General features: G+C 44.2%; 1 protein-coding gene across 1 annotated transcript in view; it reads left to right on the top strand.

Annotated features, from left to right (window-relative positions):
- Positions 1 to 16,359, top strand: part of SV2C (synaptic vesicle glycoprotein 2C) — a 224,518-nt gene that overhangs the window by 103,019 nt on the left and 105,140 nt on the right. The window contains exon 3 of the mRNA XM_014594370.3: positions 5,120 to 5,271. Within this exon, the coding sequence (XP_014449856.1) occupies positions 5,120 to 5,271 (152 nt within the window). The remainder of the gene's footprint in view (positions 1 to 5,119; positions 5,272 to 16,359) is intronic.

Here is a 16,359-nt window from a genome sequence, read left to right on the forward strand (position 1 = left end):
ACCCACTGGGAGGCAGGCAAGCCACACAAAGAGGGAAAGTCATCCAAGGGGATACCTGCAGAGAATAGTATCCATCCTGGCCATAGATATGGTAAGGCTGGGATAAAAGGGAGGTTTGGAGCCCCATGGAGCAAGAACAGGGATTGAGGCGTCTTCATCCTCAGGGGGCCACCTTAAGGGAACTGCCTCCCCAACAAGAACATCGAAGTTGTGGCAAGCGAGTAAGGGCAGCACCCATGCCACTCAGGTGGCATCCGAGCTCGAACCTCACCCTGATGTCACTTGGGGGCAAGGCTCCCAGTAAGAAAAGGCCAAAGCCTTACAACACCTTCCAGCAACAATATACATAATCATAAAACTAAATATCATATACATATATTTCCACAGTGAACATTAACCAATAACTAAGGTCAAACCCTCAATAACATTATTTACCCATCACAATAAAACAATTTCAGCAACATCAACACAATACAACATCACAACATTTCAATTACAAAATATAAGGTGCAAACAATCTTAATAACACCTATTCCTTAATATAGTCCCTGACCCACGGCAAGAGATAGTCCTCCTTCCAATGGGCTCCTTTGGTGGGTGTCCAGGAAGCACCAGGGACCCCTCCCCTTAGGGCCTTGACTAGACAGGGGGTCTGCTCACTCAGCCCCTTCTCTGGGGTCGCCCACCCCAAACGTCTTTCCACTGTGGGACCCAAGGGCCCCAATGACTCACACTCCCTCAGGTGGCAGTGGTCAGGGCACAGCTCGATGGGGTCTCCTCTGCTGGAGCGCCTTTCCCACACTGCTGGGCTCTGCTGTGGGCACTGAAGGCTCAGCTCCTCTCAGCTGCTGCAACACCGCTGCTGGTTTCTGGGATGCTGGGCCTCACGCTGCAGTACTACTATTTCCCCGTGCCCTGGCTTTGGCACCGAGGTCTCTTTTAGCACAGGCTGGACCCTTCAGGCTCCAGCTGTCCATCTTCACACCAGGTGGCTAACCCAAGCAGCCTCTGCTGCTCCCTCGCTCCCAAGGTTCGGACCCGTGCGCTGCCCTGTGCACCATGGGACCTGGCCACTTGCCGGAAGATGGGGCCTGAGCCACCTCACTACAGACCCCAAGGCCCTTGCCCTGTGCGCTGCTCCGCTGACCGTGTGGCCTGCTGGTCCTGCCGGGGTTGTAGGCTTGAGCTGCCTTTGCAACTCCCAAAGCCTGGGATCCATGCACCAAACCATGTACGTGATGGGCCTGAGTGGTCTCACACCACTCCCAGGGCCAGGTTTCCCCACACTGTCCCTGTGCTCCATCAACAGCCCGAGCAGTCTCGCACCACTCCCAAGGCTGCTTCTCCAGTGGCAGCTTCAGGAGCCTTGGGCTCCCCAGCTTTCCTTGGCTCCGCTCTTTTTGAGTCTCTCACTGCATCTGCACCCCCCCCCATGCTGGGCACGCAGCTCCTTTTATATGCTCCAGGGCTCCACCCCTGAAGTCTTCCAGACCTGACAGTTTACAGTCTTCAAGTCTGGGGGAACTCTTTTCCCCCTCCTCTCAGGAAAGAGGCATGACATTATTTCTCTTGCTGCCTCCTGATTGGATGGGCTCCACCAATCAAAACAGCAGGATCTCAAGCCTGGAATTCAACCCAAGCTCTGAAATGTGAGCCTGCTACATTTATTTAAATTGATTTTTTTAAACATGATTTTAGTTCCTTCCCTGATATCAAAATAACCAGCCTCTTCAAGCCAGATTTAACAACATATCCCAACCTTTTCAGCTGACCACAGGGAATATACAGAGGCATGCATTTTTATATATCAGATGTTTACAAGTGAGGATTAACCACATAACTCGTAAACTCAACAAGGACACACTGCACACTATATTGAGCTGATTAATTATCAGAGTAGTTATAATAGTTTACCCTGTGGGAAATGGCAAAAAAACAGAATGACCAATACTGACCATATTCTAGTCAATGACAAAACTCCCACTGATTTCATTTGTTGTGATCAGGAATTTACTGCCAGTATCTTTATAGTATTTTACCAGGATGTGGGTGAAGTACTGAAAAGATGATCTGTTTTTAAACCTCTAGGTAGAAATACAGTGGACCAAATTTTGTTTGGTTAAACAAGTGTAGACAATGTATGATTCAGCTGAAGCCAGATAAAGGGTTTACATCTATGTAAAAATAAGGGCAGACTTTAGATACAAACTTTATATACAGAGCATTCATAATTTCTTATATCCTTTGGACAGTGTGATGTTTTTATTTTGGTCATTTTGATTGCCATAAGTATATAAGTCAACCCCATATTTCTATACAAAAAAGTTAGGCTTTTTGTAGATCCAGTGTATAAGTTGACCACCCATCCCCTCACCAGGGATTCCCCCCAGCCCTCCCCCACACCAGCAACTGTAACACCAGGGGCAAAGGGTACCTTCCCCCATTTTTTCTACTTTTGAATGGCTAAGGGATTTCTCCAGGGAGGTGGGAGAAGTGGACTTCATTCCCTCAGGTTGAGCAAGGCCTAACACTTAGATCTCCTACTTCCTAGGTGAGTCTTCTAACCATGAGCAGCAATACCACCTCCTGTTTTTCATTGAAAATAGCTGTGGCTGATCTGCATTGTCTTGAACTCCATGTTGGTGGTTATGTATTAGGTATACTCTGAACAGGCCTACTGGACTGAACCCCACTGGGGACAGAAGTAGTAGTTAAACACTGTTCCACTTCCTTTATAGAGTGACATGTGGGACTTTTTTATCCCAGAGCACTGGGATTGGAAGGGACCTCAGGGAAGGATCACAGTCACTGGCCAGCTACACATGTCAATATCAAAGCAGTCCTTCCCCCCTCCCTCTCCTTAGTTTCTGTTTAGCTGAAAGCAAGCCAGGCATTGCAGCTCAAAACTTTCTAAACGTTTCAAGTGCCCTCGTTTCATTTCAAACCTGTTTCGAAGCCTTTCATTTCATTTTGATTTCACTATTTCAAGCTCAAAGCACATCAAAACAGCTTCAAAATAAAACACCCGTCGAAATTTCACACAGCCCTAAGAGAAAGCCCAACACACCAGAAGTAGCCCTGGCCGCCCAGCACCACACAGCTGCCAGAACTTCTGTGCACCCATAAGCTGAATCCATTCACTTGGTGGGTACCCACCCATGGATAGGATCCAATTAGTTGGCAGGCCTGTAATTTGCCCACCTTTGGTTTGGATAAACATACATTTGTAGTAGCTTCAGAAGGAGAGGGATTGCTGCTGCATCTGATCTTGCAGCAGTTTACAGGTGCACTGTTACATGTACATAATCTTGTAGCAATACAAGTGAGCTTGTCGCTTGTAGGTGTTGTAGGACTTCAGCCTCCTTCTTGATGGGTGCCTTGATCCCAAGCGACGTCAGGGTGAGATCGGGCATCTGGTGCCACCTAGATGGTGTGGGTGCTGCTCCTGCTCATCTGCCACATCTTTGATGTTCTTTATTGGGGAGGCAGTTCCCTTCAGGTGGCACCCAGAGTGAAGAGGTCTCAACCCTGGTCTTTCTTCGTGGGGCTCCAAACCTCCCCTTTACCCCACCCTTACCACATCCATGGCCTGGGCAAACACTGCACCCTGTAGGTCTTCCCTTGGATGATCTCTTCTCATGCAGACCACCCGCCTCAGAATAAGTCAGGTCTTCTCAGCCGGCACAATCTTCCCCACGGCCGGTCCCTCAACTTCAGGCTGGCTTGGGCCTCTAAACCTGCCCCGGCTTGGGGCTAACTGGAACTAAAAATGCATCCAACAGAAAATGTCTGGCCTCTGCCAATGGACCCCTGGGATCCTATCTCCCAGTGCCCGCTTGGTCACTCAGGCAGGGGAAGAGGAGAAGAAGGGGAACTCGCCCATCCCTTCCCTCGTAGTAGTTGTGGGGGTGGGCAGCCACCCCATGTCCCACCCTGATCCATCTTCCCAGCGTGACTGCCTCCGGGTCCCCACTGACCTGTAGTTGGTCTCCTGTTCTTCCTGGGCTGGTGGAGCTTGTGGTTCCCATGCCGGGCTCTGCCTTCCTCCCCGCTTGAGAGGGTTAGCAGCTCCCTGCCACCATCCCCAGCCACCATACCTGGATTCGCTGGTGGGGCTGCAATGTCACTCCCCAGCATCCCTCGGTCTGTTAGACTTGTGTTCCTTGTCCAGTCTGCCGGAGCCCTCCGGCAAACGCTCTGCTCTGCTTTCCTGCGCTCAGGGCTTGTGATCTTCGGCTCTGCAGGCAGCGTCTCCTGGCCAGCATCCCGCTTCTCCCTTGCTGGCCCCTCAGCTGTGTTCTCAGCTGCTTTTTGAGTGGCCCACACCTCTTTGGAGCTCCACCCCCAATCAATCACTGATACGCAGGCTCAGGCATCTCCTGAATTTCGGAGGCTGCGTCCATGTTTCTCCCCAGCTGCCGCTCATTTGGATTCCTGTGGTGAGTATCGGGGTGCGTGGGGCAGGGGTCTGGGACACACTAGAGAGGCTTTTACTGCCCCTCTCACAGAGCTAAATTACTGTAACTTTGAACCTGGGTGAAGCAAAGATAAAATCGGGTAAGTTTTGCTTCACTTGTATTGTTACAGTCTCATGCACACTAATAGGTACAGAATAACAACTGCTGCATGGTCAGGAGTAGCATTTCCCTTTGAAGCCACTACAGTTATATGTTTGTTCGTACCCCAAATCATGCATGAAATAATCAGGGTCATTAAAAATTTCATCATAGTGTTCTCTGTTAAAGGATGGAAGGGGAAATTGAATCGAATAGGTATTACTTTCTATAGCCTAACTCCAAATATATAAAATATGTTGGTCCCATATCTGCAAGTTCCTACAGCCCCCTGACAAATTCTTTAATCCTCTAGATCTTTATTGACCATATTGCTTTCATGGAAATTGTTGCATCTAATTGAATTAGAGTTCCTAAAATACATTGTAATCATGCCAGTAGCATATAGAAATCCATTATTGCTGTGACAAAAGACAGAAACCCAAACTCTTTTTGTATCAAAGTCTCTTGTAGTTCAGGTACCAAGTAGATAAAATGAGGTGTGTTCACACTGTAAAGACTTAACGTCTCTGTAACCTTGACACCTGCTTTATGTCTCCTTTTAGAATTGGTGGAGCTGTTCCAGCAGTATTCTCGTATTTTTCTGAAGTCCTTGCACGAGAGAAGCGTGGTGAACACTTGAGTTGGCTATGCATGTTTTGGATGATTGGAGGAATCTATGCTTCTGCCATGGCCTGGTTAATAATTCCTCATTATGGTAAGAGACATGTCTTTTTTTCTTGTGCTGTGTACCTCCTATAGTATATAAGTTGCAAACAACCTTAAATCAGAAAAAAAGAGTTTATTTGGTAGGGAAGTAAATGAATTAAATATGTGTTTAAATAAAATAAATTAAAACTGCAAAAAATCAGATTTTGTCTGTGAAATATGAACTGGAACTTGTTATACTTAATTGATGTTATCACTGAAACTGAAGAAAAGTATTTTCTGTAGGAAGATGATAAAAAATTTGGTTAAAATTTGAAAATCATGGTTTCATATTTGTACGATAGGCTACCATCGTATGTGGAAGAGAAAAATTACCCCCTTTGTTAAAGAATAATGAATTACCTCACTAAATCTTGGGAAGAGCGAGTAAAGAAGCTGGCTCTTCTTTTTAATGTTTGTAGCTGTGTTCCTGAATACAAGGCTGCAATGGATGTCTACTGTATCTTTGCAATAATTCTGTAGAACCATAGAAGTGGAATGAACTTTAATATAATCAACAACTTTTAGAGTGAATATGATACAAAACTGGCGCCTGATTCAAGTTATATGCTCATACAAGAGATACCAATTTAATGAGAGATCTCTTTAAAATCTTAGCATTATTAAGGTAATGTGGAGATACATTTTGGTGCCAACCTGTTGGGCCTGATTTTCAGAAGTGCTGATTACTCGCAGACTTCAGTTGGAGGATGGGTTGCTTGCTGCTTCTGAAAATGTCATGGAGAGGTAGTTAGGCATGTTACTCTGAAGTCAGGCAGGGTAGATTTCTACTTTTAGATTTAGCTTTCATAAGTTTTATGTTTATGAAAACTTATACTATATATAAGCTTATGCTTAGTGTACGCCCTTTGCTTATGAAAGCTTATGCTATATATCTCTGATTTGGTTTGTTGATAAAGATATACATCTACTCTGCCTTCTGTCTTAAAATTTTAGCCACTCAATTGATAGCATCTAGCAATATTGCTTATGGGCACTCTTCAGAACAGTCAAAGGACTGTCATGAGTGGGAACCTGAGAAAATTAGCTCTAGTCAGAACTATAAGGAGCAGAACAGATGGATTATAAATGGAGGAAAATGGGGGATTCTTGAGAATTTGGCAAAGATGGTAGGGATAACTGATGATTTGGAAAAAGTATCAGTGCTCCAATATAGGCCATAACTATACAGAATGAATCTGTTTAATTTTGTTAGACTCTTCCTCAGTCTAGCCACTTCCTGCCTAATTGCCAGAATGAAGAAGTAAACAATTGCTGGCAAGACCCAAAATATAGTAATTGATTTTACCATTCGATTGGAAAAGCACTCTATATTTTAAGTAGTTTTTTGTTCTACAATACATTATTCTTGTATTATTTTGAGGTAGAAAATGTAAATGTTATGATAAACTGCTTTTAAAAGGTTGTCTAGACTTACTGCAGATTCTATAAATAACTCAGTAACTTTTTACAAAGGTGTTTTGTGTACCTTCATGTGGCATGTAGATATCAATGAATAATAATACATCTCTTTAGGTCAGTGCACATCCACTAGAGGCATTAATTTCCTTCTTCCTCCAGTAGTGGTAGAAGAACATCAGTAACAGAAAGCCTTACTAAATCACATTTCTTGCTTTTTCTGCACTTATATCCATTGGTATCAGTTCAGTCAGAGACAAAAAAAGAAACATGAAAGCAAATTTTGAGGGGCAGTCTTCTTAAGCTTCAGTCCTACAGGTTAAAACCCCACAGTAGGTGGGGAGGGTTTAAATCATGAAAAGGAAGTCATGAAACCAAACAGGAGGAAATTGTTAGCAAAAGAATGACTTTGCAACAGAAACAAAGATATTTTCAAACATAGTTGTTTTTTCCCGGTGGCAAAGCTCTTCTTATTTGTTCTCCCAAAATTGCCATTTTTAGTTACATTTTCTATTGCCTAATTTAAAAACAGTAGGCCATGTTTAAACTGGCATAAATGTAGGATAATTCCACTGAAGTAAATGGATCTATGCCAGTTTATAACACGCATGACTCTGGCCCAATGTTTCTAGAAAATTCTGTCTGCCACAGAGGTTGTATTAAAAATCCGTAAGGTCAATGATTGCAGCAGATGCAGTATAAAGCTCCTTAATTCATTAATAACAATCCATTAGCACAAATTATACATAAGCACTGAGAAGGGTTTGGGATTCAAGCTTTTAAAATGGAACAAAAAAGTCACAAACCTGTCTGTGGGATGCCCCTATAGCCCCAGTTTCTCCCTGCTCTCCTGCCACTTTTCCCACTTTTCCCTAAGGTTTGCCAGCTCCAGGTGACTTCCCTTTGGATTGTGACAGAAATTTTAGATCCCACTTTCCATCAAATTGGTTAACCTGGCATATCACTTGCCCAGAGATCACGCTTCATCACAGGCAATCAATAAAGAGACAAATAACAATAAGATTGATTTATATAGGATAAAAGAATGATGCAAGAAAAGCTGACCCTAGGCTTGGAGTTGGAACGAAAAGACAAGTAAAAATTCCTCCCTTCTCATCTGACTATCAACTAGTCTTTCAGAAAGACCTGTCAGTATTTTTAGAGAACAGCCTTCTTGCTGATTCTGCCAGCCCTGTCTGCTGGGGAACTGGACTCCAAAGCCTGAGAAAATCCAAAGATTGGGCATATCACCCAGATATCTTCCTAAAGAACTCCAAGCCAGCCCCCATGCCCTTCAGCACTGTCACAATTCCCGTGAGTCACAGAGGGCACCTGTACATGTGACAGAGCTCTGTTCCGATGTGTGCTAATTAGCATGTGATGAAGCAGACTTGATTAATCAAGTCTGCTGGATCGTGCTAATTACAGATTCCAGCAGCCTCCGCGTACATGTATTCAGTGTCCCCATGTTTCAAAATGGCGACAAGGACACTTGAACTAAAGCTCATCAAACAAACTTTAGTTAAAGTGCCCCCGCTGCCAGTTTGAAGTGTGGGATGCTGAATACACATGATGCTGAAGGTGCTTTAATTAAAGAAGCTCTCAGAGCCACTTTAGTTAAAGCCCTCCCCTCTACCCTGGAGTATGTGTATAGATGCCCAGAATCCCAGAAATTTACCTCCCTAGGACATCTGGCATTCCTCTGGCTGATGGGCCCTTCTTGTTGGACACCTTTGCTGTAGAGTTGATTTCCCCATTACAGGGTGCCCATCCCAATGATGTCTTCTACCTGTCTCTGGGAGTGGCAATTCTTATTGCCCTAGTGACATAATGATGAGATATCCACCCACTCCCTTTTCCCTAAATATGAATCCCTAAGTTCCTTGGCCAGACCTTGTCAAAAATCATAAAGAAATGTACAGACAGCATAACAATCCATACAGAGATAAGTGACATAAATGAATAGAGCATAATATGGGCATTTCAGTGAGACCACACATGCCTATCAGTACAACAAACACAAGAACATCTACATGACATCCCATTAACTACCCAAGATTTAGTAGGGTTTGTGAAAGCACCAGAAAGAGGACCCATCAGGAAACTACCTACTATCTCCCTGACTATAATCTGGCTTGCTACAGGAGAGAGAAATCTGCTCTATTCTTACTCTCCCTTTAAGTGGCCTTCTGTGAAGAAAAGAGATAGAACGCTTTCATACCCACAACAGCTGGAGACTCACCTGCCATGCCAGAACCAGCAATGCCAGGAGAACAAAGGATACTGTAGGAACCATGTTTTATCAGTAGCTGTTCAGTCCAGATTGGACCGCCCTGCAGTTGTGTGGGTATTTCTGGCCTGCCATGGGGACCAGAGGAGAGGCGAGATGGGCTGAAGGACAGAGCCTGGATGCAGGATCAGAGGAGCCAGGGAAAAGGCTCCAGAGGATGAGAAGCCGGCTACTGGCCAGCGTAGGAGCTCGGAGGGGCTCCAGGACACTGGGAGACGCTGGCTTTGAGTCTGTCACAAGGAAAGTGGCGGGAGCTAGCAGGACACCTTGCCAGGGGACAAGCTAGCCACAGGAGAGGTGGCTGTGCCCAGAAAGGTCTTGTTTCTTTTTTTTTTCCTTTTTTTGCTTTTCCTTTGGTTTCACCAAAGGGCCACCGGCTAGGCTCGACCATGACCCCAGGCCAAAGAAGGAAGAGCCAGTGATGGGCCAAAGACAAGGAGAAGGGTGCAGGCTGAATGCTGTGTTCTCATCCCTGGGCCCACGTAGCCAGTTAGAGCCAAGGGAAGGCGCACATCCAGAAGTGTTCAGACCTAGCTGGGAGACACCAGGCCAGCATGGAAGTGCCCAAGGCTGGGGCTTCCATATCACAGGGAGACAAACCCAACCAGGGGGTTTTCTTTTTTTATTCCTCTGGTCCAGAGCAGACCTGCCCAGTGAGGAAGGGAGAGCCTCCACTGCTCTCTGGGCCCTAGTGTAAAGCAGCAGAAAGACTGCCTGTAAGCTGACAAGCCCAAACACTGAGATACTTACCTTAGTTTGATTTGTATGTCCCATGTTCTTTGGTTCTGTTTTCATTCACAACGCTCCAACAGGGGACTGTTCGGGCCCAGGTGGCCATCATACAGGGGAGACAGGCTGGCTCAAGGAGACCACAAGCCTATAAGTGTGAAAAAAAGGAAAGAAGTCACTTGGTGAGACCCAAGGGTGAGATCGATGCTGTAACATCAGGGTGGCACATGGTCAGAATGTAGGGAAGGTAGGAGCCCCAGAAGGACCAATCCCAGTGCATCAAAGGCAAGCTGCGATGGAAATGAACACCTCCCAAGTAAAGTACCATCCAATATCAAGTTGTGGCAAGAAAGAATTTGGCAACTTTGCGGCATGACTAGAACAACTGCACTCGTGCCCCCATGGCCTACTCCGATTGGGCACAGGGCTGATGGGCCCTGCAGCCCTACCGTATACTGCGCTAACACCCCCTATGAAGCATCCACTAGGAGGGGATTTACCACAATACTATACATTCCAAACACTTCCTTTCCTCACAAAATATTCACTATAAAATGTGCATAATAAATTAATTTATCATGCATATGAAGTAAAAAATGCTGACCTGCTCAGTTACCCACATATCTAACAAGTAACAACTTACTCACAACATACTTTGTCCTTCCTTGTCATTAAATCTCACCTGCTCTTTATTCCCACTTTTCTGACACCTAAAATACAAACTGTAAGGCCAGATCCCCTGAAGTATTTGGTGCTCATCTTCCACTGACAAGGGCCAAATTCTTTAGTGCAGAAATGAGGCATTCTGGGAAGCACGTATCACAATTAGAAGGATATACAATAATAGATAATAAAGATGGAGAAGAATATTTTAATGAGTAGTGAGAACAAAGACTGGGATATTGAGAAGTAGGGATGGACCACCATTATACAAATGTATAATAATGCAAAACCACATCAATCAGTTAGAACTGTATTATCACCTTCTCTTCATTCAAAGGTGGTATTGAGGGGAAAGAAAACAAATGAGGCAATACAAATATTTTTAAGTGTTTTAAGATTTCACCCTTTTTTATAACAAGGTAAGTTAATATATTAAACTACTTAAAGATTTTTTTTGTAGTTTCCCTTTTTTCTTATGTATTTGTGTCCATAAATAGTCTAGATTTTTGGTAGTTTCTCTCCTGCAATTTCTATGTTTTTCCCAGAAATGCTTTGTCAAATGAACCCATTTTCCCCCTTGTTCTCAGTCATCCTTGCCATTATATTTTGCACACTGGGAAGCAAATAATTGTTACAAATATGTCAGTCTACCGATTTCAGAGGCACATTTACTTGGATTGGAAGAATCTCTCTGTGCTCTTTGCTTCTCACTTGGTATGTGCATAAACCCTGATTTTTTTCCCACAAACAAATCAGGAGAAATTCCAAGTCTTTCTTGAATTGAGTTAAATCTGTTTAAAACAATAGAATTTGATAGAATTAGATAGAATTATTCCTGAGGGAGGAGAACACGGGGAAACAAGAAGGACAGTGTCTAATCTTTTGGGGGGGGGGGGGGGTTAAATATTTTTCCTTTTTTCTTGGCATTGTATGTCTTTCATTTGTACTCACTTTATATAAGGCAGTTCTAAATAAGAGGTGCAGATATTTGTTCAGTGTCGTTTCAAACAATCAGTGAAGTTGTCAGTTTGCAGTAGCTGAAGATCTAGCTTACATTTGTATCAAAGGATGACAAAAATTACATGACATCCACCCTGGTGAACTTCAAAAAGCATCAACGCACCAGCAGTCTTTCCTGCCCAAGTGCATGGGGGCTGGACCCGATGATCTGTAAGGTCCCTTCCAGCCCCTAACAACACCTATGAAACCACTATGAAACTTGTATTTCTTTCAGTGTAAGCAGCACAATAATTCCTGAGGCCCAAGCAGAAATCTAGCAAAAGCTCAGAGTAAAGGAAATTAGCAGTAGGGTTGTTACTGATCTGTCCCTTTTTATGGAGGGAACAGCATGCACTTAGGGTAAAATCTAAGTGAAACTTTCATTAATAAAAGATCCTAAGGTGGCACTGATGTAATATTATAGTGACCCTGCACTGAAAGATCACAGCTTCAGGTGCCTGATTATCTGTTATAAGTGCTAGTGCCCTTGGTTCAGGGCTTTGTTAATTTTATAGTTGTTGTCCTTTGAGGTGAAAACGGAAAATTAATGTGAAGCTGCTCAGGGGCCCTGAAAGAGGAGTTCACATCACAGAGATGCTATTAGAAGTGGAAGCATCTGTGAAGAAATGTTTGCTTTTGCTGCCAATTAGCAGTGTCAACTGGGGCCACTATGGCTTATACTGGCACTTGGGCTAGGTTTGAATAAGGGATAAAGAGCCATTTTGGAAATGCAGTTTCAAGCTTAGTATAAACATAACAGTTGAGGGTGACTGTCTATGATTATTTAAATGCATTAAAAATTTAGTAAAGTGGTTATGAAGCCCAACAAGCAGTACACAGTTGGAAGACTGAAAAACTGTTTTTCAGTTTAGAATGCAGATTTAAGCCTATTATCCTTGTTTCTGTTTCCAGCTTGTTTCACTATAAAGCTTCAGTATGTTAGTACCACACACAACAGAAAGGAGTCACCTAAAGGCACTGTAAGTCATTGTATGCTGTAATCCAAGACCAAAAATATAAAACTTGTAAAACGACCAATTTGGCAGATATACAAAAATGTATTCTGTCACCAGCTCTAGCATGTGTCTTTGGAGGTTGAGAAGAGAGAGACTGGATTTTGAATATAGAAATTACAATTTTGTTTTATAAAACCAAACCATCTAGAGATGGGCCACTAGTGGAGAAGAATATGGCCAGGAGATGCAGATGACAAGATCTCAAACAAGGATAGCATTTGATCCTGGTTTCCCTTTGTAATGCGTTATGAATTATTAGCCGAGACATACTAATTTTATGTTTTACTTCTGTTATTTCTTTTGCTTCAGCTCTTCTGTTTTCCCATGATACTTTAGGGGGTGCCTGGGGAAGTTCTTGAGGCACAAAATAAGGCTCATTTCTTTTTCTCACACTAGTTTCACACCTCAGTAATTCTACTGACTTCAGTAGAGTTATTCCTCATTTACACTGCTGTAGGAGGAAAATCAGGCCCCAATAACATATATAGGTATTCAGAGCTAGACTTAGGGGTGGGTGATGTGGGCAACTGCCCAGGGTGCCATGATCGGGGGCGGAGCACTATGTGCACACACCCATACATGCATATGCACATGCTTACAACAGTGCACTCCCCCTAGCTTGGCCAATCCCCTACCCCAGGCAGGAGGAGTAATGCCCAGCCCAGCCCAGCCCAGCCCGCCCCCTCTCCCCCCCACCCCCACCCCCACCCCCAGCTGCTGCTCAGGAGGAGCCAGGTCAGGCAGTGTGGGTGGCTCTGCTTCCCTGCTGCTGCAACCCACACCTCTGCCTGCCTGCCTGCCTCTGCCTGCATGGGAGGGGGAGGGGGGGACACAAAATACAAGTTTGCCCAGGGCACCATATTCCCTAAGGTTGGCTCTGCAGCTGTTGCATAGATTACTGTTGACTGTCTGCTTAAGTTATGCTGATTTCTTTCTTTCTTTTTCTTCACATTCCTTAACTTCCATTGCTACCTATCAGTTTACCTCAGTAAGAGGAAAAGGTACCAGTGAGAAAACCTGCATATATTGCCACTTGTCTCTTGCACATTTGCAGCTAGTTCTTTGGAGCTAAAGTACTGCATTTTTAAAAAGAATTCTAATTAGAATTTTAAACTATAAATCAATCATTTTATCAGGCCGGCCCATAATTTTTCGGGGCCCCCTGATCCAAAGGAGGCATCAGCGGCAGGGGGGGGAGGAGGGGGAGCAGGGGTGGTGGCAAGTGCAGAGGCAGATTAAAGTGTACTGGGGCCCTGGGCAAGCACAAAATCGGAGGCCCCTTCCCTGCATGGGAGCTGGGCTTCAGGAGCGGGGAGGGGCCTCTTCCCCTCCTAGTGCTGGCAGGGGAGGCTGGGTGGATCCTGCTGGGCTGGGGGGCACATGCCCACCGCGTCTCCCTGCTCCCTCTGCTATGGCCAAATGTACACATACACATGGCAGACAAGGTTCTTTGGGTAACTCTGATATCTTTTATTAGACTGACTAAATAGTTTGAAATATTTTTCTAGCAAGCTTTCGGGTTTAAAAACCCTTGATCAGGCTGAAGAAGCATCTGCAGTTGGTATGTGCTCTTCCTAGATGGAACAAATAGTACAGAAGCCAGAGGCTGGTTTGCATGCAAGCCAGTCAGTGAAAATGTAAATTGAGGAGTCAGTGGGTGAGAGTCAATGGATTTCATGGAATCAATCCATAAACCGCTTTTTACCGAAAGAGCAAGTTTTGTCCAAGACACTACAGACTTTCTACAAAAACTTAAAAACATAGACCACCTTCCCAGCAACACCCTCCTAGCCACCATGGATGTTACTAGCTTATATACCAACATCCCACACCAGGACGGTATCCAAACCATCCTTACAAGAGCAAGATGAGAACTCTGAGTACAGACCCAAAGATATCACTGAAATTATATGCTTCAGCCTCACACACAATGTCACTTTTAATAACCAACACTTCCTCCAGACCATGGGCACCAAAATGGCCCCACAGTATGCCAACCTTGTTATGAGCCACCTGGAAGAATTCCTCAAAGACTTTACCATCAAACCCTTGCTATACTTACAATATATTGATGACTTCTTCATCACTTGGACTGAAAACCTGCAATCTCCGAGTTCCATCAGAAATTCAGCAATTATCACCCCTCCATCCGACTATCTCTTGAGTACCCCAGCACCAACATCTCCTTTTTAGACACAGTGATCAGCATCCAGAATAGTAAAATACAGACCACATTATACAAGAAACCTGCAGACCAACATACATCTCTGCACAGAACCAGCAGTTGCCCTAAACTCACCAAGAAACCTGTGATACACAGCCAAGTCCTCAGATCCCACCAAATTTGCACTGAGGAGAACACCCGGGATTGCTACCTCACAAATCTTAAAAAGGATTTCACACAACAAGGACACTTCTCCAGAGAGAGAGATGCACATATGAAAGAGCCACCCAGATACCATGTGAAGAATTGCTGCAGTGCACAAGGAAAACTCCCACAAATCGCATGCCATTGGTTATGGCATATCACGCCTCCCTTGAAACTATATGGAACATCCTCAAACAGTTGCAACCCATACTAGAAGGAGACCCAATTCTTAAAGAGATCTTCCCAGATCCATCCACCCTAGCCTTCAAACCTCGCTAATCTCATCACCAGAAGCAAACTTCCTACGGCCCAAAACACACCAAATGGATCCAGGCCATGCCATGAAAAGAAATGAAAAACCTGCCAACGTATCTCCACCCCCCCCCCCAATTACTACACCCCACAACAGAACCACCACCATTCCTGGATCTTCTACCTGCACCTCCAAAAACATTATATAGCTCATCCAATGCACCAAATGCCCTGATGGAAAATATGTAGGAGAGACCAAACAACTGCTCACCAAAATGAACGGACACTGAACATCTTTTGAAGACCAGAATACCCAGTTACCGGTGTACCAGAATACCCCATTACATTTCTCACAAGAAAACCACTCTCTCTCCAATCTCTTGGTATTAATCCTCAAAAGGAATTCACAAAACACTTTTCACAGATGAGCCTATGAACTTCATTTCATCAACCTCCTGGATAAAAAAATCATGGACTAAACATAGAAGAAATACAAAAATCTAGAAGTCTTGGTTCCAAAATGATACCTTTTATTAGACCAACTGGGAAAATCACAAGAAAATTTTCCTTTTCTGCAAGCTTTTGGACTCAAAGGCCCTTCATCAGTCTCTGAGAAAAGTATAGATGGTAAGAAGTCCCCATAGGTAGGAAATAAACTTCATTTTTGCACAGAGGGAGATGGAAGTGGAAAGCTGTCCCTCTGGGTCCAGCCTTTTCTTGTGATTTCCTGGTTGCTCTAATAAAAGGCATCATTTTGGAACCAAGAGTTCTACATTTTTGTATTTCTTCTTGTCTCAGACCCACACGGGTACCAAGAACATCCCTGAAACATGGAAGATGCAGAATTTTAGCCGATTCTGGATTTTAAACTTCTTTTCAGAACAACAAGATTTCTTTTTTTTTACCTCCCCACCTGCCATCTGACACCTCCAGGGAAGGAATTTTACATAATCTACATACCAAAGAGCAGCTCAGCACAACTCTCAAATACACAGCTACTAAGTACATCCCTGGACTATACATTGACATTGGATTTATGACACACTATAAGCTGCCTGACATGAGACTCCCCAGGTACCTCTCCACTTTTCCCTGCTACATTCATCACCCTTCCCCCCGCCCTGCAGCCTGCCTCTCATCCACTAGCTCCTCAGTTTACATCTTCACTGACTGCGCTTCTTGCTGCAGCCCAGCCTCTGGCTTCTTTACTATTAGTTCCATCCAGGAAGAGCTCATACCAACTGCAGATGCTTCCCTAGCCTGATGAAGGGCTTTTAAGTCCAAAAGCTTGCTAAGAAAAATGTTTCTAACTATTTTGTTGGTCTAATAAAAGATATCACACACACACACACACACACACAC

The sequence above is a fragment of the Alligator mississippiensis genome, chromosome 3, assembly GCF_030867095.1.
Source record: "Alligator mississippiensis isolate rAllMis1 chromosome 3, rAllMis1, whole genome shotgun sequence".
Classification (NCBI taxonomy): Eukaryota; Metazoa; Chordata; order Crocodylia; family Alligatoridae; genus Alligator; species Alligator mississippiensis.